The sequence below is a fragment of the Calidris pugnax genome, unplaced genomic scaffold (genome assembly GCF_001431845.1).
Source record: "Calidris pugnax isolate Ruff unplaced genomic scaffold, ASM143184v1 scaffold113, whole genome shotgun sequence".
Classification (NCBI taxonomy): Eukaryota; Metazoa; Chordata; class Aves; order Charadriiformes; family Scolopacidae; genus Calidris; species Calidris pugnax.
Genome location: NW_015090879.1, coordinates 3,245,354 through 3,267,254, shown reverse-complemented (window position 1 = coordinate 3,267,254; position 21,901 = coordinate 3,245,354). Strand labels below are relative to the sequence as shown.

Below are 21,901 nucleotides of genomic sequence, written 5' to 3'. Positions count from 1 at the left end.
TTTGGTGGTGACTGCTGAAAGTTCCCTTCTCCGAGCATTCCCTTTTCCTACACCCATAATCTTCAAGTCATCGGAGAGCTGCAATGATTTAACTCATTAGCTGAGCAAATGCTGAATACTGTTGCATACTCTGCAGAAACTTTGCTAAAACCTCAGCATCTTCCAGCAAAAGGAAAATGGTTGGCCAATAAATAACCCTTTGCAAACTGTGGCCAGAAAAGTGATCCCTGTGGATACTGAGCCAAATTCAACTCTCTTTTTACAATCTCAGCTGTGCCTCTTGTTTACTTGATTTTTAAAAAGCTGTATTGAGATTATGCAGGAACTTCTTGTAAGCGAAAAGGCGTGCGTGGAGGCTTGTGTTTTGTAGTTCTTTACCACAGGTATCTGAATCCCAGTTCTGAAGAGAAATTCCTTTTCATCAGCAATGTTTAAAAGTAGATTTCAGCACTGGGAATCTGGGAGCACGGGAGAAAGAACAGAAGTAGAGACCGAACCATTTGCAAGCTGGTTTTCATATTGCTGTGAATAATGAGTTGGTACAGAAGAGCATTAACCTAAATACAAGACTTGTTTTAGTTAACAGATATTTGTATGCATTTGTAAAACTCTGGTGTCCGCTACCTCCTGCTGAGAACATTGCATAAGCATTATTCACCCAGCACCCTCACAGCACTGAAAGCAGCAGTGTTAGGTTTTTGGAAATAAAATGAAGGTTTTATTTATGTATTTTTTAAAGTAATGAATCTTAGTGGGCCAAATGAATGTCTTCCAGCTGCTACAGATGGTTTTTACATGACCAACTATTTTGGTGCATAGAAAAACCTAGAATTCTGGAACCACAAGATATTAAATATTTAATTATTACCCTGGAATGTAAACATAACCTTGATATTTTGAATTTGTTTACCCAAATTTCAAGTGTTCACTTAGTCATAATCTTGTTAAGTTTCTGTGTTAATTGATATCTGGGAAGAAGAGTGGCTACTCAGCATCTCTTCCAAACTTTTTAAAATATCAGAGTGAGTTTCAGTAACAGGAATTTGCTTAACTGGAGAAATAATCCCAGCTGTTTCAGGCAGAATCCAGGATCAGTATTTTAGCTGTAATGAACTGTTTCTGTTCTAGATCCCTGCTCTCTGTGGGTTTACAGTGTAACCATAAAAATCCTTTCCAGGCTGAGCTCTGCCTCCTGAGGTCTCTGGGAGGTTTTTTAATATAAAATTCAAATTGTAAAAACAATTAGCAGTTGATTTTCAAGCTGCATCTCATGGCTTTAGAGCCTCTTCTGGACATGTGTTTTTCCTGTAACTGTAAAACAACCTTGTTTCTTGAATGGTGCAAGCCCATGGGGTTTCCCTCATGTGAGTATATCAGACGTTAGGTATTTTCTGCTGTAGCCTGGGTCTGTGTGGCTGCAAAACATGCCATTTTTTCCCTAAAACAGGTGTGTACTAACTCGGTACTGCTGGGGAAAAATGTCTGGTTTTTAAGGCTCCTCTATTGAAACAAAAGAAATTTGAGTAATAATGTAAAATGTCTATCTGAAAGGGGGGGGGTTGAAGACAGAAGCTGGGTCTGTGTGGCTGCAAAACATGCCATTTTTTCCCTAAAACAGGTGTGTACTAACTCGGTACTGCTGGGGAAAAATGTCTGGTTTTTAAGGCTCCTCTATTGAAACAAAAGAAAATTGAGTAATAATGTAAAATGTCTATCTGAAAGGGGGGGGGGTGAAGACAGAAGCACAGAATTATTTCGGTTGGAAAAGACCTTTAAGATCATCGAATCCAACCGCGAACACAAAAATTCCTCTTTTGAGGGTCTGCAGCTGGTGGCAGGTTCCTAGACCCTGCTTGGGGTGTGAAGGTGGTGAAGAAAGAGCAGCAGAAGTGGATCCTGAGCTGTCTCTGGGTGCAAGGAACTGCTTCTGTCTGCACCCCGATGCCACGGACCAGCCTGAACTGCTGGATCCTGCCAGGCTTGTGACCTCCCCTTGGAATTCCACTACCCTCATTTAAGAAAAACATGGGGTTTTTTGTTCCCGAGAGCTGACACCGTTTGAAGTGGTGCATGACTCCTGGCACTGCACTCCTCCAGTGCCACCCCCAGCTCAGTGTCCACCTCCCAGAGCCCAAAATTCAAATGGTGGGAGCAACTGGGAGAGGAATGGCGTTATGGGTCGAAAGAACCCGAGTCTGGATCAACTGTACTTCAGCTGCACAGTCCCGTGTCTGCCTCCCATAGGAGGGTCTGGGTTGGAAAGGACCTTAAAGATCACGTCCTTCTCTTCCTTTTTCTTTTCTTATCACCCAAAGTTCAGTTTGTGGAATCTCTTTGGCCGTGGGTCCATAGCACACATCCGGGGGTGTCACCGTTTCCAACTGACGGGAAATGTGCTGTGTCTCAGGAGGAGGAGGAGAAAGATGGACAGGGACTTGGATCTTGGCTCCATTTTTAGTTCTACCAGGATCACCTTGTGCCAAGACCCTCCTAGGTGCAAATCCCAGGAGGGAGATAAAATAACTCCCTGTCCTGCAGGTATTACAAGGGTAAATAATGTTTTTGCTGGTGACAGCTGGTAGGGACTTGAGGAAGCAACAATCCTGTGAGAGGTTTGGGATGTCAGATCCCTGGAAACTGAGCGCTCTTGCACTGGATCATCACAGTTATTTGTTATTTGCAGTAGGGAGTCAGGGAGATAAACTACTTTCCAAGTAAAGAAACTAGTTTGTGTCCTCGAATGAGGATTAGTTATTCTTATCTGCCTCTCTTCTTGGCACATGGAAATCTTCAAATAGAAAAGTCAGTGTTTCAATTTTAAGGCGTTTCAGTGGCTGCCTTTAGCTCCGCAAACCCTTCAAATAAAGAAAATTGCTGTGATGCCTAACGCAGAGGGTTCTGGAATATGTAGAGAAATTGTGGTACTTACTGAAGAGTTGTTAATGGCAAGAGGTAGAGAGTGTGTTGCATGTAACTCGGCCAAGAGAAATTTTATTTCTAGTATTTCTCAGCCCTGCGCAAACATCGTGTAACTCACAGGGAGATTAAATCTGGCCCGTTATGCTTGTATATATAGAAGCCTTGGCTGTGTTGCTTTTGGAGACCCTGAAGAGCTGTGTGTGGAAAATCACAAAGGGCCTCGAGGCTGGTGAGGATGTTGGGACCGTCGGCACAGACCACGTCACGCTTCGCGCTCTGCAAAACCCTGACTCAACTCGGGGTGAAGAAGTTAGTGCTGCAGAGCCCTGATGCCAGGGGTCTTGGCTTCAGGAGGAGACGTGGAGCAGAACTTGGAGTGGAAGAGGACAATCCAGAGGGTTTGAGTAACACTGACCCTTTCCCCTGGAAATCGGTGCGTTCTGCTGCTCACCTCATTAGCACCTGACTTGGTGGGTCAGGCTAATAATGATGTTCATTAGCCTTTCACTTTCTTTTGGGAGTTTTGCTTGTTCTCTTTCTTTTCTGTCGTTGGGACATTGTGAAATAGAAAGGGTTTGGAGGTGAAATACATTACACAAAACTGGAATCAAAATTCTGATGTGTCTCATGAAAAATCAGAGTAACTTGAATTGTAAGTGTCCGATTTCAGTCACAAGTAATGACATTTAGACCTCCGTAGGAAATGCAATCCCTGTGCTGATGTCACCCTCTGGTTTATGATGTGGCTGCTTTTGTTTCTGGGCAAGCACTTGGGCGTTTTGCTGGTGAAGTGATGATTTACTGGTGAGTCTCTTTGCTGTTGCACCTGCTCCAGCCCTCCCTGCCCCGGGAGCTGCCTCTCGCCCTGCGCCGCCGGCTCTGCTGCTGCCCCATCGTCTCCTACAATGCAAGGTAACACAGCTGGTCTGAGTTCTTGTTTCCAGGGGCTCACCAATTTGGGATAAATGTCTTGGGAATCGAGCATTTTTATTCTGGTCAGTTTGGAGAACCCAGAGAGGGTTCTTGGGGCGTATTGGTCCCTCCTTGCAGCGAAGCCCAGGGTGAAGCGAGAGCGGCCGCGCCAGCTCCGGGCAGGGGCATTGGCGGTGGCAACTGTGCTGCTGCGTGATATAAAGGGGTTCAGAAATCTTGTGAGCGTTTGTGCCCCTTAAAACAGCTGTTTCTGGATGTGGGAACAGTTTTCCCTCTGGCAGGTACCGCCAAATGCTTTATCTGCAGGTTTTGCAGCAGGGCATGGCAGTTGCATCTTGCAAATTTCTTTGTAGCGCTCGCAAGGAGTTATTTCTTAGAGATTTTTATGTGACAATTGCAACTGATGACTTCTGTTATAACAACGTGCAGTATTTGACAGTGATTTTTAAAGGCCTGTCCGCTACCTCCTGCTGAGAACATTGCATAAGCATTATTCACCCAGCACCCTCACAGCACTGAAAGCAGCAGTGTTAGGTTTTTGGAAATAAAATGAAGGTTTTATTTATGTATTTTTTAAAGTAATGAATCTTAGTGGGCCAAATGAATGTCTTCCAGCTGCTACAGATGGTTTTTACATGACCAACTATTTTGGTGCATAGAAAAACCTAGAATTCTGGAACCACAAGATATTAAATATTTAATTATTACCCTGGAATGTAAACATAACCTTGATATTTTGAATTTGTTTACCCAAATTTCAAGTGTTCACTTAGTCATAATCTTGTTAAGTTTCTGTGTTAATTGATATCTGGGAAGAAGAGTGGCTACTCAGCATCTCTTCCAAACTTTTTAAAATATCAGAGTGAGTTTCAGTAACAGGAATTTGCTTAACTGGAGAAATAATCCCAGCTGTTTCAGGCAGAATCCAGGATCAGTATTTTAGCTGTAATGAACTGTTTCTGTTCTAGATCCCTGCTCTCTGTGGGTTTACAGTGTAACCATAAAAATCCTTTCCAGGCTGAGCTCTGCCTCCTGAGGTCTCTGGGAGGTTTTTTAATATAAAATTCAAATTGTAAAAACAATTAGCAGTTGATTTTCAAGCTGCATCTCACGGCTTTAGAGCCTCTTCTGGACATGTGTTTTTCCTGTAACTGTAAAACAACCTTGTTTCTTGAATGGTGCAAGCCCATGGGGTTTCCCTCATGTGAGTATATCAGACGTTAGGTATTTTCTGCTGTAGCCTGGGTCTGTGTGGCTGCAAAACATGCCATTTTTTCCCTAAAACAGGTGTGTACTAACTCGGTACTGCTGGGGAAAAATGTCTGGTTTTTAAGGCTCCTCTATTGAAACAAAAGAAATTTGAGTAATAATGTAAAATGTCTATCTGAAAGGGGGGGGGGTGAAGACAGAAGCACAGAATTATTTCGGTTGGAAAAGACCTTTAAGATCATCGAATCCAACCGTGAACACAAAAATTCCTCTTTTGAGGTCTGCAGCTGGTGGCGGGTTCCTAGACCCTGCTTGGGGTGTGAAGGTGGTGAAGAAAGAGCAGCAGAAGTGGCTCCTGAGCTGTCTCTGGGTGCAAGGAACTGCTTCTGTCCACACCCCGATGCCACGGACCAGCCTGAACTGCTGGATCCTGCCAGGCTTGTGACCTCCCCTTGGAATTCCACTACCCTCATTTAAGAAAAACATGGGGTTTTTTGTTCCCAAGAGCTGACACCGTTTGAAGTGGTGCATGACTCCTGGCACTGCACTCCTCCAGTGCCACCCCCAGCTCAGTGTCCACCTCCCAGAGCCCAAAATTCAAATGGTGGGAGCAACTGGGAGAGGAATGGCGTTATGGGTCGAAAGAACCCGAGTCTGGATCAACTGTACTTCAGCTGCACAGTCCCGTGTCTGCCTCCCATAGGAGGGTCTGGGTTGGAAAGGACCTTAAAGATCACGTCCTTCTCTTCCTTTTTCTTTTCTTATCACCCAAAGTTCAGTTTGTGGAATCTCTTTGGCCGTGGGTCCATAGCACACATCCGGGGGTGTCACCGTTTCCAACTGACGGGAAATGTGCTGTGTCTCAGGAGGAGGAGGAGAAAGATGGACAGGGACTTGGATCTTGGCTCCATTTTTAGTTCTACCAGGATCACCTTGTGCCAAGACCCTCCTAGGTGCAAATCCCAGGAGGGAGATAAAATAACTCCCTGTCCTGCAGGTATTACAAGGGTAAATAATGTTTTTGCTGGTGACAGCTGGTAGGGACTTGAGGAAGCAACAATCCTGTGAGAGGTTTGGGATGTCAGATCCCTGGAAACTGAGCGCTCTTGCACTGGATCATCACAGTTATTTGTTATTTGCAGTAGGGAGTCAGGGAGATAAACTACTTTCCAAGTAAAGAAACTAGTTTGTGTCCTCGAATGAGGATTAGTTATTCTTATCTGCCTCTCTTCTTGGCACATGGAAATCTTCAAATAGAAAAGTCAGTGTTTCAATTTTAAGGCGTTTCAGTGGCTGCCTTTAGCTCCGCAAACCCTTCAAATAAAGAAAATTGCTGTGATGCCTAACGCAGAGGGTTCTGCAATATGTAGAGAAATTGTGGTACTTACTGAAGAGTTGTTAATGGCAAGAGGTAGAGAGTGTGTTGCATGTAACTCGGCCAAGAGAAATTTTATTTCTAGTATTTCTCAGCCCTGCGCAAACATCGTGTAACTCACAGGGAGATTAAATCTGGCCCGTTATGCTTGTATATATAGAAGCCTTGGCTGTGTTGCTTTTGGAGACCCTGAAGAGCTGTGTGTGGAAAATCACAAAGGGCCTCGAGGCTGGTGAGGATGTTGGGACCGTCGGCACAGACCACGTCACGCTTCGCGCTCTGCAAAACCCTGACTCAACTCGGGGTGAAGAAGTTAGTGCTGCAGAGCCCTGATGCCAGGGGTCTTGGCTTCAGGAGGAGACGTGGAGCAGAACTTGGAGTGGAAGAGGACAATCCAGAGGGTTTGAGTAACACTGACCCTTTCCCCTGGAAATCGGTGCGTTCTGCTGCTCACCTCATTAGCACCTGACTTGGTGGGTCAGGCTAATAATGATGTTCATTAGCCTTTCACTTTCTTTTGGGAGTTTTGCTTGTTCTCTTTCTTTTCTGTCGTTGGGACATTGTGAAATAGAAAGGGTTTGGAGGTGAAATACATTACACAAAACTGGAATCAAAATTCTGATGTGTCTCATGAAAAATCAGAGTAACTTGAATTGTAAGTGTCCGATTTCAGTCACAAGTAATGACATTTAGACCTCCGTAGGAAATGCAATCCCTGTGCTGATGTCACCCTCTGGTTTATGATGTGGCTGCTTTTGTTTCTGGGCAAGCACTTGGGCGTTTTGCTGGTGAAGTGATGATTTACTGGTGAGTCTCTTTGCTGTTGCACCTGCTCCAGCCCTCCCTGCCCCGGGAGCTGCCTCTCGCCCTGCGCCGCCGGCTCTGCTGCTGCCCCATCGCCTCCCACAATGCAAGGTAACACAGCTGGTCTGAGTTCTTGTTTCCAGGGGCTCACCAATTTGGGATAAATGTCTTGGGAATCGAGCATTTTTATTCTGGTCAGTTTGGAGAACCCAGAGAGGGTTCTTGGGGCGTATTGGTCCCTCCTTGCAGCGAAGCCCAGGGTGAAGCGAGAGCGGCCGCGCCAGCTCCGGGCAGGGGCATTGGCGGTGGCAACTGTGCTGCTGCGTGATATAAAGGGGTTCAGAAATCTTGTGAGCGTTTGTGCCCCTTAAAACAGCTGTTTCTGGATGTGGGAACAGTTTTCCCTCTGGCAGGTACCGCCAAATGCTTTATCTGCAGGTTTTGCAGCAGGGCATGGCAGTTGCATCTTGCAAATTTCTTTGTAGCGCTCGCAAGGAGTTATTTCTTAGAGATTTTTATGTGACAATTGCAACTGATGACTTCTGTTATAACAACGTGCAGTATTTGACAGTGATTTTTAAAGGCCCCAGTGAGAAATGCTTGCACAAGGAGGCTGGTTTGAAACTAACCAGCTCTGTGCAGTAAAATTAAGTGGTACCTGATGACCACATCACCTCGCAGGGAGATCTGAATTTCTGAACAGAAGGAATCTTGTTTTGCTGCTACGTTGGAAAGGCAGTGGCTGAGGGAAGAGGTTGTCTTCCCCTCTCAGAGATCTCTGCAGTCACCCGTGCTCCAGAGGGCTCGGTGTGCCCGGTCACAGCGGTACCTTTCCCGGGGAGGGGGGGCTGCAGCTGGGACCTCCAGCATCTCCCCGGCAACGAATGATCCCGGGTTTGTTTCGGGCCAGAGGCCAGCAGTTCTGGGGATGGAAACCTGAGACAGTTTGTCTTTGCCAGGATTCAGTCCGTCCTTCCCCAGATTTAGCAGCTGCTCACATGCTGGAGCTAGATAGAGCGCTGATGGCTTCTCTTGCAGGGGACACCAGCAGCTGCAGGAGCACCTCGGGGGGGACCATGCTCGGTGCCCGTGGGGCAGCCAGTGCTGCAGAGGGGCTCATGGTCATGGGCAAGAGCGTGTGTGGCACAGGAGTGTCCCTGCACCCTCTCCCTGTCCCCTCCCTGGCTTTCTACCCTCTCTGTGGGCTCTGTTGGGGTGAGGAGCCCCAAAAGGCACCAACCCGCCGGGGTTACCTTCCCCCCCCGTGTACCTGCTGGTACACAAGAAACCAACTACTAATGCTCGTCTTTGGGAGACAAAGAATCGATGTGAAAAAGGGAATATTTTGACCAAATTTGGTGAAAAAATTCGCTTTGCCCTTTGAGCAACCGGCATGCATTAAATAAAACATGTCTGGTTTATATGTCTTTTCCTGCTACTAGAAGTCGAAGTTGCGTTGTTTATTAAAAGAAACCCAAAGTTGAGCAGAGACTTAATCAGCAAAAGAGCTGCCAGGCTTTCTGCAGAAAACAGTTAATAAGGGGTTGGGCTCAGACTGTGCAGGTTTGCTTCCCAGCACGTGAGCACAGAACATGAACCCTGAAACTCTGTCTGTCTGTCCCCTGCAGCCTGTCTGCCAGCTCAGAAGCAGCCCCTTGATTTCCCTTACATGCAAAATAGAGGTGTAATTGCCCAAGCACCTTTTATGACTGCAAAAAGATTTGTAAACACTAACTTAAATTATGGAGCAGCTCAGAAATGAGAATGGCTTCATCCTCGATTTAAAAAAAACGGCTGCCACTAAGGGAAAGAAAAGTGAAAACTACAGCGTAAGGCTGAATTGTAAGAGAACTTTAAGGAAATAGAGCGGAATTCCATTATTTTGCAGTGATATCTGTACTGAGACGCACAGACCCCAAGAACTAGCAACTAGAGCAGTCACATTATTTTTTCTGCGTATGGGTTGCGATGTCTGTTTGAATTGCAAGATTCCTGTGTGCTGAGCAGATCTAAGATGAAGGTGAGTTGGCCTCATTGTGCAGTTAGTCATTTCCTCTCCTGCTTTTATGTTTGAATTCCCGTGTACTGGCTCTGACCTTTATTTCATGGGGCAAAGAGATTTTGAGACATTGCTGCCGGAGTCCTGCCTTGGAGCGCTGGGATCTTTATTTCATGGGGCAAAGAGATTTTGAGACGTTGCTGCCGGAGTCCTGCCTTGGAGCGGTTGGGCATTGACGTGGCTGTGGGCCAGCCCTGCTGGGTTAGATGGGCATAAATCAATTCCGTCTAAAATTAAACTTTCATTGCTAGATTATAATCCTCGCAACGTGCTTTTTCTTCGGGACTCCCTTTTTCTTCCTGTAATTGCCAGGGCGCTGTTAACGATCTGGGTTTCTGCGTGGGGAAGGTTTTAGGACATCCTGGGCTCGTGCAGCCAAGTTCTGTCTTTTGAGTTTGGGGCACAAATGGATTTTCCCATCTGTTTGTTTCTGGGGGATGCTAACTTTGTGCTGGTGCCTCTGTGGGGCTGTAGGTGCAGTGATGTGTGGGGTTACGAGGCTGTAACACACAGGACAAGAAAACCTGTGTGCACCAGGGGGGTGACACAACACCAGACCGATTTGGAGTTTCCTACACGCTTATTTCTATTCTCTTTGTTACTCTCTTGATGAGACCTCACCCAGTTACAGTCCCTCCCCACCACCTTCTCTTGTCCATCGCTTCATAATGACATGGACGAAGAAGGTTCACGGATAAATTGTCTCCAAGGGACATTTCACTCCCCGGATCAGCTTCTGCCCCGACCTGGTGTGAAACCTGGGGCCTGGAATCCAGCCACTGCCCATTAATTTGGTTTATATGGTTGATGACTATCTTTAGGGTTTGTTTTGTGTTCTTGCATTACTGTTTGTTGCCAGTAGGATGATGGTTAATGTACGGTCTGCTCAATGTGTCTAAAAAGCCTATTCTGCCCAGCACGAGCAACAAGTTCCTCATTCTTGCCCAATTTTCTAGCTGAAAGAGGACAACGAAGGGAATTTGTGGATTTGACATTGGCAGGCTCCCTTAATGTGGTTTGTCAAGCACCCATTAGCTGATGGTGTTTTTGCTGGGGCTGTTGAGGCTGAGAGACCACAGGCAGGTGGGGACTGTGTGTTCCGGCGTTGGGGATGTGGTGGAGCTGGTGGTGTGGTCCAGGGCTGGTGGCCTCAGCAGGACACTGGTGGGGATGCCGCTGGGCTGGGGTTTTCCTGTTGGCTGTGACAAAGGGGGAAAGCCTAAGGATGGTGTGTGCTCACTTTCAGTGTGACTCCGATGTTCTTGGTATTGCTGTTCGTATTTAATCAGGAGCAGGTCCTCTCTGAGATGGGAGGCTCACTTTCAGTGTGACTCCGATGTTCTTGATATTGCTGTTCCCATATTTAATCAGGAGCAGGTCCTTCTCTCTGAGATGGGATGAGTAACGTGCTGGAGAGGAGAAGGGAGCAGGACTTCAGAAAGCGATTGCTGTCCCGTTCCTTGCTCCTTTTTTAAGAATTGATACGAGCAGCCGCTTCCCTGGCCTGTGACTCCTGCTCCTCTGGTTGCACCGAAGCTCCTGTGATCAGTCACGCTCCCTGAAACTTGGCTCCAGCATCTCTCTTCCTATTATGGTCACCCCGGCCATGTCCACAGCTGCTGACCCACAGCCCCCTACGAGCTCTGGTAGCCGATGGGCTACCGCTGCTCCTGCCCGGCCAGTGCTGCCCAGGGCAGGGGAAGGAACCCAACGTGTGGAGCCTCTCCCTTCTCCAGAGACTGGCCAGAGTCTCTTCTGGCACGTTTCTAAGCTGCAGTTTTCTTAACCAACTGGTAAAAGGGACTTTGGCTGGGGAGAAGTTTCTGATGTGTCCGTATCTTACTCCTCTGATTTTTGGACTATCTCCTGTAGTTAAGTGGTCTGCTTGAATCATGACAGGTCCAAATGGTTTCAATTCCGGACTTCCTGTTGAGTGCATGGAATTTGCTTGCTTTGTATACATTTTGAGTAAGATTAGCAGCTGATCTCTTGAGCAAACATCCCGTTTTAATGTTAGCAGAGTGACACAGGCTGCTTGTTCTGAATGTGTCCCAACAGCTCTGCTGCCCAAAGCTCTGCTCTCGGTCCGGGCTGGGAGTCGACACCATGAACATGGGCACCCATGGGAAGCCTGGTGTTTCTCACTGGTGGTGTTTCAATAATTCTTCTGTTTCTCTTCTTCCAAACCACTTCATCTTCATGCTCGCTGTGGGTGTTTCAGCTCACAGCTGGGCTTGGGGGACCTGCTCGGGTAGGAAGGATGAGGGGAGGAAAGGGGCAGAAGTAGCTGGAAACTAAGTGCAAAGCAAGGTCTTGGCCACAAGAAATTACAGTCTGAATCTCAGATGGGCCTGAAACCCGCCTGGTTTTCCACTGTAGCATGGAAAATTGGATTCCCCTGCAACTGCGGCCTCATTAAAAAGAGATCCTTTCTTTAAAGGGTAGAGAAGGGACAAAAGTCCCAGTGTGCACAAACGCTGGCTCGGAGCTTTGTCCCATTACCTTGTATGGGGATGCTGCCCTGTGAGAGCCCGGCTTAACAGCAGCAGGTTTTCCTTTCACATAGGAGAAGTTTTATGTTTCCTTATCTTAGGAGAAAGAACAGGAATTTAGTGCTAGAGGGAAAAGGTCTATGAACTCACTGGTGTTTTGAAACCAGGGACCCTGAGTTTCCTGAGGGCCCCGGGGGTGCTGAGGTTTCTTGCAGCCCCAGCCACGTCTGCCGGCGAGTGTGCGAGCGCCGCACGGCCACGTGCAGATCGTTGGCTGCAGATGGGCTCTCTAGGGTTCATTGGCTTTCCTGGGAGACTTGGTCAGTCATTTATGGTAATTCAAAAGTATACATTATACTTTTTTTAAAAAAAAAAAAAACATTGCTGCTTTCCAGATCCTTTGAGTGTACCTGGACTGCGTGTGTGTCTCGGTCACGGCTGTGCAGACACGGTGCTTCCTGCAGGGCAGGCTGTGGTCTGACGACAGGGGAGATTTTTCTTGGTTTAAGGGTGAGATGGGACATTTGTGGGACAGTTGTGCTTGTAGCACTTATCTCGATCTGTGTGCAGAGCTGTCAGGAGGAGTCCATGGGATGTGGTTTTGCACTTTGAATGGAGGGCACCTCAGAGATTTCCTCTGAACGTTAAGAAGCCCTCAATTTGCCAGCATAAGTCTATAAAAGTTGTGCAACCGTCAAGGTATGCCTTGTGATTTGTCAGGCCCTTTAACAGTTTCTGCTGCTCCTTCCTCTCCAAGTGGTGCCTGCCTTGCTGAGCAAGGACAATTCCAGCTGCACCTTATTCCCTTGAAATGTGGGGTGTTTCCTTACGACTGCATTGGGCTGGAGGTGCTGCAGATCCCAGGGCAGCCCAGGACTGCTCGGGGCAGGAGGCTGCTCTGCCCATGCCCAGGGAAGCTTGATCACCACACATCCGTCACCCCAGCATCCTGGTGGGGCCACCTGGCAGTGCCCCCACTGACTCATTTGTCTCCTGCCTCCCACAAGGCCAACTGCAGGAGCCAAATCTTCCCCTGTGTGTTGAAGTGACCTGCCATGTCCTGTTGTGGAGATGGGGCAGCCACTGGGTGAGGTCCATGGCTGTGCTCAGGAATTGGTTCCTCCACGCCAGAGCCCCCCGAGCACCCCCTTGCATTGGGGTGTCCCAGCTGCCCGTGGGAGGCTGCAGCTGAAGGCGGCTTGGACACCCATGGGCAGGATGGGACTCGGTGGTGCTGCAAGCAGGGGGTGAGGGCTTGATGCAGCACCATTCCTGGGGGTGCAGGTTGGGGTACCCCGATGGAGCACTCGGCACCTCCCTGACCAGCTGCCTCCAGCCGGCAGCAGGGTCTCTTCCAACAGCAGATGGGGGATGCTGGTCCCACCACACTTGGTCTGTAGCCCCATATGGGGGTCTGGGAGCAGAGCAGGGGGTGCAGAGAGAGGCAGCAGCGTGGGGATGTGCGGGCAACCCCGGTGGCACCCCAGGGAGAGGCAGAGCTGGCCCCAGGGGCTCATCCCCTCTGTCCCCGGAGAGCCAGGGCTGGCCACGCTGCCCCTGCCCGGGGTGTGCAGTGGCCCTGGGTGGATCCGCAGGAGCCGTGTCGGGAAACGTGGACTGAAAACATTCCCAGCCTAATGGAGGGGCTGGAGCTGCTCCTCGGAGCAAGCAGCTGGTTTCCCTTTTAGGGTCGGTGGCAGGCAGAAACAATTTCACACAGATTCCAGGACCCGTAATGGTTCTGGAAAGCCAACAGGAACAAAAAGCGTTCTTCTCCTCCTCTGACCTTGGAGTGCGTTGAGGACTGTCTTCCAAAGCCTGGTCCCTGGACGGTTTCATCCTTACATGGGGAATGCTGGCCCGTCCCAGTAAGGTTGTGCTTTCTCCTCTGTTGAGGTGTGACCTGCGACAACACAAGCAGTTCCCTGCTCTGAGCAGCCCAGGGAAGAGGAGAACGGGCAGGAACCTGACAACCGAAGTCAGGTCTGCTCCTCTGGCCTGGACAGATGAAGTGTTTCCTTGGGAATAGCCTTATGGGTTGCTCTGGGATCACTGTGGAGCGGCTGCTTGTGACCTGACAACGAACAACAACCTGGTGTGCAGTGACACAGGGTTAGAGGTTGTGCATGAGACCTCTTGCAGGAGGAGTTCGTTGTAGCAGGAGTCATCTCAAAAGGCTGGTTCAAACCTGAAGTGATTGTGTGTAGGGGAAAGGCTGGCCCTGGACAGCCTGTACTGCCTCCTTTGCATAACAGCTCCCCAGTTTACCGACACTAAAATTAATGTAGTGATCTCCTGGGGCTGTTGCTAAGCCATCTGCTGTGTTGCTGCGGACAATGACACCGGGGTGGTGTTGGGTGCATGTTACTCTCTAATTAGAAAGTGGACCCTGCAGAGCGTCCTTGACAAATTGCTGACCTTTCTCATACGTGAAGCTATTCCGAGCTCTGTTCCAGGCTGATCAGGTTTGCATCCTGGAGCACTTTAAATGTTGTTTGTGAGAGGAGCTCTTGTTCCCAAAGCTGTTTGTTCATGGGCACAGGAGAGGAACTGAACTTCCTTTCCTCCATGAGCACGACTATATCTGTCGAAGGGAAAGGGTAGGCAGCTGCAGGCATATCTCTGTGGTTTATTTTTGCCCTCAGACAGCCAGCAAACAGCTGAGAGAATACCCCACGTCCAGCTCCACCGTCCCCAGTGGAAGGGACCTTGTCCCACAGGGACCACAGCCACCGGGTAATGGGCAAACAAACACCCTCTTTGCAACTGGAATCGTTTTAGGGCTACGCCTTGGTTAGTGTTTGAAAGCATTACTTACATCAGCCTAGCACAGCTGATGGTTACAGGGTGGTGCAGGCTGCGAGGTATGAGCACATGCTAATTAGCACACATAGCAATTGCCTAGGTTGTGTCTTCTAAAGCTGAGCATCAATTAAAGGGCTTTTTTAAATGTATCTTAAAACTCCGCCTCTTTTCTTCATGAATGGAGAGAATTTCCAGGTTCCTCGTTACTTGTTTGGGCATTTGTGCTATTTTTTTTACTCCATTTCTGTTTTCCCACCTTCCTTTTTTCCATGGACTTGGTCCCTGGCAGCGCCCGCCGTGTCTCGGGGCGCAGACGTGGGATTTGCTGTGGGGTTTGCTTTGGTGTAACGTTGTCGGGCTTTGACACCACCCCGGAACAAAGAGAGCAAACGGGGCTTATCTAAAACAAATAACCTCGAGCAAACTTCCGGGGCTTGTTCTCTTTCTCTGTGGAAAGAGGCAGTGTGGAGTCTGGTGCCGTACACTCCCGTCGTGGCCTTGGCCACGTCAGGCTCTGGGATTTGCTCTGCCTGGGCGTTTGCCAGCGCCTCAGGACGCCGCAGAGCCCGCACGTGGCTCGCGTGGCACGGCAGACATTGGTAGACTTTGGGGAAAAACTGCTCAAAGTCAGGGGCAAGCATGGCTTGTTGTGGCCACGCCACGGCCCGAAGCCCTTGCTGCTCTCCCGTGGGTTCTTCTGTGGTTTGTGGGTCCCTGGGTCCCAGGGGTGCGTGTGGGGCCAGGGACGGCAATGGCTCCTGCCTCGTTGGGGCAGTTGGTGGTTCAGTCCCTGTCCTGGTTTGAGGTAAAACCGGATCAATTTTGTGTTCTGTAACTTTGCATTTTGGCCCTTGGTGGGTTTATCCTGCCCCTGGGACACGGGGAAACGCTGTCCCTTCTTTTGAGTTTGGGGACAGGGACAGGCTCGGGAGGATGAGTCCCTGTCACCAGTAAAACCCAAGGCTTCTCCATTCAAGTTGTTTTTCATTCTTTCTATTTTCTGATGTCCCTCTGACCCCGTGTTACTGAGATAAAGTGCAACCCATTGAGCAAACATGGCAGATCCCTGCTCCGACGGTGCCGCGGCTCCCGGGGTAGGAGTGCTCGTTAGAGGCCCTTTTATTACAGACACACCTTGGAAAGTTCCCTGCAACGGGGCTGGGAGGAGGAGGAGGAGGGTTATTAATTTGATTTTCATTCTTTGCCAGAGAGAAAGGTCCCGGGTGGCTTCAGGCAGCGGAGGCGAGTGGGGAGGCCGAGGCGGCGGCGGTGGGTGAGAAGCGCTGGGGGTGTGGGGGCCACTGCCCGGCTGGGTGAGCACTTATGGGGTGCCCCAGAGGGGGGTGCTGGGGGTCAGGCAGAGCTGGGGGAATGGGATCCAGTTTGGCACCCCGACACCCATCTGGCTCCCCCATGTGAGCCCCCTCCGAGCGTCGGCTTCATCTCCAGTAGCAGACTGGGAATTGCTACTGGGCTGCCTGGTTTCACAGGTGGCAGGTCTGTGGCTGGGGCTCTGGGGGACGGGCTCAGCAGAGTGGTGGCCCAAAGCCCACGCTGGTGACGGGGACGTGCCGTGGAGCTGCCGCAGCCCCCGCAGCCCCCGCAGCCCCCGTCCCAGCGCAGGGCACGCGGCGGCCAGCAGAGCAGGACACGGCCCGGGCGGCAGCTGGGAAACGACGGCGTCTGAAAAGGGACTTTGTTCCCCCTCTGTTGGTCACGTAGCCATGTGGGAACACTAGATTTATTCACCCCCGGCCCTATCGGCGCATACCACGCTTGACAACAGCTGGGAGCCGTGTGGCTTGACCAAGAATAGCCCTGGGGAGCTCGCTGCCGTGAGTCAGGGCTGTCTGGATCTGCTCCTGCCCCGGAGGGAGCCGCCGTCGCTGCCGGGGAGCCCCTGGCACCACGAAATGCTCAACTGGAGCCTGAGCCATAATAGCCCTTTCTGAAGTGGGTGGGTTCAGGAGGAGACCTGCAGCGTGTGGTGCTCTGCCGCTGACTGCTCAGATGTAATTCCGTGGGCTTGTCTCCACTTGAGAGCAACCTGTAATAAAGAAGGGTGTGATTTTTGCGAGTGGAAAACTCCATATTTAGGAATAACCAGGTTAAACCAAACAGAAGGAAGATGCTCTTGTTCTGGAGCCAGTGCTCCAAAGAAATTGAAATAGTTCCGCAACCTCTTCTCTGAGAGGGAGACAAGAGGCAACAGGAGATGTCCAATCTCCTGCATGCAAAACCCCAACACCTCTGTTGCTTGTAAAACACCCACCCTTCCCAACACTTTCTCCCTGAAGAGTGTTTGTAGTTGGAGCAGTGAATGGTTTGCTGGGATGTGGTTTCACAGCTGGGCATGGTGTGGGGTACCCGATTCCCTCCTCCCTGTGGAGTGGCTGCTTTAGAGTTCTGGAGAAGTTCCAGGATTTGGATTTCTGATGGCCCCCTCGGGCAGAGCATCAGCTCACAGACCCTCAGGAGGAATCTCACCGTTGGTGCTGGTGGCTGAGCATGGGTCTCGGAAGGGCTGCTTGGTAGAGAGATCTCCCTCGGGGTGGCTGGCTCTCTGATGTGACAGTGATGTGCACCCAGCGTGTGCACGCTCCTGTTTTCGGTGCCAAATCAAAACTTCCCATGGAAAAAAGTTTCTCTCCTTTGGTCATTGTTTGTACTTTGGTTCCCAGCGAGGAGGCAGGCGGGGAGAAGCTCACCCGCACGCTTACGTTCTCTGAGTGGTGCCCAAGTGCTCCAAGTGTTGAACTTGACCCAAAGCGAGATTCATGCCAGGTCCTGAGTGTGTACAGACTTTTTTTGGAAGTGGGAACAGCCCCGGAGCAGGTGCCACAGCTCGGGTCCGTGCCCTCTCCTCTTTGGCTCAACGCAGGATTCACGCCCGTGTCCTCTGGAGATGGCAGGGCCATGTGGGACCATCTCGGGGGGCGTAAGCTGATACTGACCCAGCATCTCCCCTGGTCCCTTGGCAGGTGAAGGAGCCCCTCAGGCTGGCACCATGACAGAGTGCTTCGACTGTGACAACTGCAAGGAGTCCTTGTATGGGCGCAAGTACATCCAGATGGACAATGGCCCCTACTGCATCCCCTGCTACGACGCCCACTTCGCCAACACCTGCGACGAGTGCAAGGAGCTGATCGGCCACGACTGCAGGGTGAGTATGGACCCCCAGGGCCGGGCAGGGGGGTTCCTTGGGGTCGTCGGTCGTCCCCCCCTCACCTGGGCTGTCCCCCCAGGAGCTGTACTACGAGGACCGCCATTACCACGAGCACTGCTTCCGCTGCTTCCGCTGCGACCGCTCTCTGGCCGACGAGCCCTTCACCTGCCAGGGCGAGGAGCTGCTCTGCAATGACTGCTACTGCAGCGAGTTCTCCTCCAAGTGCGTCGCCTGCGAGAAGACGGTCATGCCAGGTAGGAGCCGACTCGAGCACTGCAGTTTGTCCCTGCTTCCCAGCAGCATCGGCCAGGGCTGCAGGGTCCAACACCAGGGCAGCGAGGAGAAAGCTGAATTCCTGCTCTCCTGCCCCACTGACGCTGTACAGGGTGGGACGGGCACCCTGCTTGTCTGGCAAGGCAGCAAGATCCCGAGCTGTGGTCACCACAACAGCCCTGTCTGTCTGTTCCCCTTTTTCATGGGGAAGTGAGCCAGGGAGGAGATAACAAAGGGTTTCCTGGGCATTTTCTGGTGTGTGCTGACAAGAAGAGAAGGAATGACTAAAGAGAGAAGGAATGACTAAAGATGCGTGATGTCTCTGGAGATGGCCTGAGGCAAAGGAGTGTCTTTGCTTGGCCATTCTGGCACCATCTTCAGATGCAGGTTACAAATGAGTTACAACAGGCGTCTCTGCCGCAGGCTGTGTGCGGGTCTGGGGCATGTTCCTGCAGCCTCCCCTTGGTGGTGGTGGTGGTGGTGGCTCTGGGCCTCCCCCCTCCAGGTGCTGTGTCCTGGTGCTGCCGTGGGGAGGGCAGGCACAGAGCGGGGTGCAGGGGGACCACGGTCCATCCCATGCAGCCTCCTGCGTCCCCCGTGTGAGCTGCTCCCTCCTCTCAGTGACCACCTCTCCCTGCAGGGTCCCGTAAGCTGGAGTACAACGGGCAAACCTGGCACGAGCACTGCTTCATATGCAGCAGCTGCCAGCAGCCCATCGGGTCACGGTCCTTCATCCCCGACAATAAGGATTATTACTGTGTCCCCTGTTACGAGAGCAAGTTTGCCCCTCGCTGCACCCGTTGCAAAAAGGTAGGTCTGATTTGAGAGCCCCAAAACCCTTGTGTTCTCTGGTCCAGGGACGTGTTCCCCACTCTTCCCTGAGCTCCACCAGGGACGGGTTCAGGCGCCAGCACCTTGGCGCTGTGGCCTGTTCCCTCGTGTTCCTGTGTCACCCGTGTCACCCGTGTGTGCTCTGCCCGCAGACCCTCACCAAGGGAGGGGTGACTTACCGGGATGAGCCGTGGCACAAGGAGTGTTTCGTCTGCACGGGCTGCAAGACCCCCCTGGCCGGGCAGCAGTTCACCTCCCAGGACGACAACCCCTACTGCATCAAGTGCTTTGGGAACCTCTACGCCAAGAAGTGCAGCGCCTGCACGAAGCCCATCACAGGTGAGCACAACGGCCCTGGGCACGGGGCTCTTCCCCAGGACAGGCCATGACCTGCCCGCCCTGTTCCCAGAGCTGTGGGGACTTCTCTGGGTGAAGTTGTGCTCTCGAGAGCACCCAGAGGATGCTCACGCACATCTCCACCACACAGGAGGTGTCTCCAGGCACTTCAGGCCCCCTTGGGGACAAACGCACTGGTGAGGCCACAACTGGAATACTGCGTCCAGTACTGGGCTCCCCAGTTCAAGAGGGACAGGGAACTGCTGGAAAGAGTCCAGCGTAGGGCTACAAAGATGATTCAAGGACTGGAGCATCTCCCTTATGAGACAACGGCCCTGGGCACGGGGCTCTTCCCCAGGACAGGCCATGACCTGCCCGCCCTGTTCCCAGAGCTGCGGGGACTTCTCTGGGTGAAGTTGTGCTCTTGAGTGCACGCATGACCCAGAGGATGCTCACGCACATCTCCACCACACAGGAGGTGTCTCCAGGCACTTCAGGCCCCCTTGGGGACAAATGCACTGGTGAGGCCACAACTGGAATATTGCGTCCAGTTCTGGGCTCCCCAGTTCAAGAGGGACAGGGAACTATTAGAAAGAGTCCAGCGTAGGGCTACAAAGATGATTCAAGGATTGGAGCATCTCCCTTATGAGGAGAGACTGAGAGAGCTGGGACTCTTTAGTCTGGAGAAGAGAAGGCTGAGGGGAGACCTTATTAATGCTGACAAGTATCTCAAGGGCGGGCTGAGGGAGGAGGGAACCAGACTCTTTTCAGTAGTTGCCAGTGAGAGGACAAGGGGCAACGGGCACAAGTTGGAACATAAAGGGTTCCACTTGAATATGAGGAAGAACTTTTTCACGGTGAGGGTGACAGAGCCCTGGCAGAGGCTGCCCAGGGAGGGTGTGGAGTCCCCTTCTTTGGAGATTTTCAAGACCCGCCTGGATGCTCCTGAGTAACATGCTCTGACAAGCTCTGGGTGGTCCTGCTTTAGCAGGGGAGTTGGACTAGATGATCTCTGTGATCCCTTCCAACTCTAAAAATTCAGTGAAATTCAGTGAAATGCTGGAGAGTGCCAGGTGCCCTCAGGCATGTTCCCCCCGAAACCAACTGCAGCCACTTTCCAAGGAGCCCCCATGAGGGAGGATCTCTCCTGCAGTGGTCCTAAAGCCACTTATGTCCCTTCATCTGCATTTTTCAAAGTGGTGAACTGTGCCCCTCGGGAGGAATTCCCTCTGCCCAGGGGTAAAGGCAAAGTGCCCCCTCGCAGTGTGACCTCGTGTCTCGAGCTTGCCTTGCTTGGTGGAAAGATGGCTCACAGACAGGGAAAGCCTGCTGCTGGAGCAGCAACTGCTGGAGGGAGTCTGGTCCTGCCGAAGAGAGGGGAAGCAGGGGCTCCTGTCCTGCAGAAACCCCTGAGAAGGGTCTGGCCTCCTTCCTGTCCTCCCCCACTTGACCTTTCCCTTTGCAGCTCCGTCTTGGGCTGCTGGGGAGGCAGCAAAGCCGTGAATCAGCTGCTGACTCAGAGTTGACTCTGGCTGAGGACGGGGCAGCTCTGGGGCACCCCGCTTCCCCTCCGGCCCTTATCAGTTTGTCACAGCCCCGGGGAGAAGGGGGTCACAGCCTGCAGGTCCGCAGAGGAAGGAAACTGCCCACAGAGCCTCTGCAGGAGCCTGGCCCTGGGCTGGTGGCAGGGAGGCTCTTCCCAGGATGTCACTCGCATTGTCCTTGGAAGGAGCTACTCCAGACAGTGCTGCCAGGAGCTCCCTGCAGCCCCATCCCTCGCTGTGATGGTGCAGCTCCACTCCCTGCTCCTCTCTTCCCCCCCTCAAAGAGTGGAAATTCAATTTTAGATGCATTCGATACTGGGGGGTGTTTGGTGCCCCAGGGCAGCACGTGAAGAGCTGACTCGGAGATGAACAGCCCGAGACTTGGTCAGTGCAGGAAGCTTGTCCCTGTTTCTCCAGCGGGTCTAACGTTGTGTCCTGTCCCCCCCGTAGGCTTTGGTGGTGGGAAATACGTCTCCTTTGAGGACCGTCACTGGCACCACAACTGCTTCAACTGCGCCCGCTGCAACACCTCTCTGGTTGGGAAAGGCTTCATCCCCGACAACGATGAGATCCTGTGCCGTGACTGCAGCAGCGATCTATGAGCCTCCGAGGACACCGCGGGGCAGGGGCTTTCTCTATTCTTCAGGGTCTTTGTGCCAGACGCCCCAGCGACCTGTCAGGGGCAGGGCACAAGGCACAGGAGATGGGGGCTGAGCCCAAACCACGGTGTGTTCGGGGGGGGTTCCTGCACCCCTCTCTGAAGGCTAGAGTACGCTACGCTATGGCTCTGTGCGGAGTCAAAGCCAAATAAAGTTGAGAAAGGAGCTTCAAGACCCCCCATTATTTACTCTTTCCTCTTGCTTTCTGTCTGACCAGGCACGAGCCCAGCCCAGGGCCCCAGCAAAGGGTGGCAGCTGTCTGACCAGGCACGAGCCCAGCCCAGGGCCCCAGAAAAAGGCAGTAGCAGCAGCTTCAGCCTTGGGCTGCTGGATCTGTGCGCTGGCAGCATGTACTCACTCCCCTGGCACGGTGCTGACTTTTCCCCACGTGCTTCCCTTGCTCTGTGTGACACGAGGCAGCAGCTCCTGCTCCGTGTGGCTTGGCTGTGCATAGGGGATGGCTTTGCAGCACAGCCTGTCTCTGCGTGTGGCTGGT

The 21,901-nt window shown here is 51.6% G+C and overlaps 1 protein-coding gene across 2 annotated transcripts in view; it reads left to right on the top strand.

The window, feature by feature from the left end:
• Positions 1-21,570, top strand: part of FHL3 (four and a half LIM domains 3) — a 30,699-nt gene extending 9,129 nt beyond the window's left edge. Inside the window, exons 1-6 of one of the 2 annotated variants that reach the window (XM_014946550.1) lie at positions 7,331-7,351; positions 17,578-17,759; positions 17,842-18,016; positions 18,676-18,845; positions 19,019-19,205; positions 21,197-21,570. In XM_014946550.1, the coding sequence (XP_014802036.1) occupies positions 7,345-7,351; positions 17,578-17,759; positions 17,842-18,016; positions 18,676-18,845; positions 19,019-19,205; positions 21,197-21,348 (873 nt within the window). In that variant the 5' untranslated portion in view covers positions 7,331-7,344 and the 3' untranslated portion in view covers positions 21,349-21,570. Of the gene's footprint in view, positions 1-7,330; positions 7,352-17,577; positions 17,760-17,841; positions 18,017-18,675; positions 18,846-19,018; positions 19,206-21,196 lie in introns of those variants that run through there. The other variant, XM_014946551.1, reaches the window with a different exon arrangement.
• Positions 21,571-21,901: the final 331 nt, after the last annotated feature.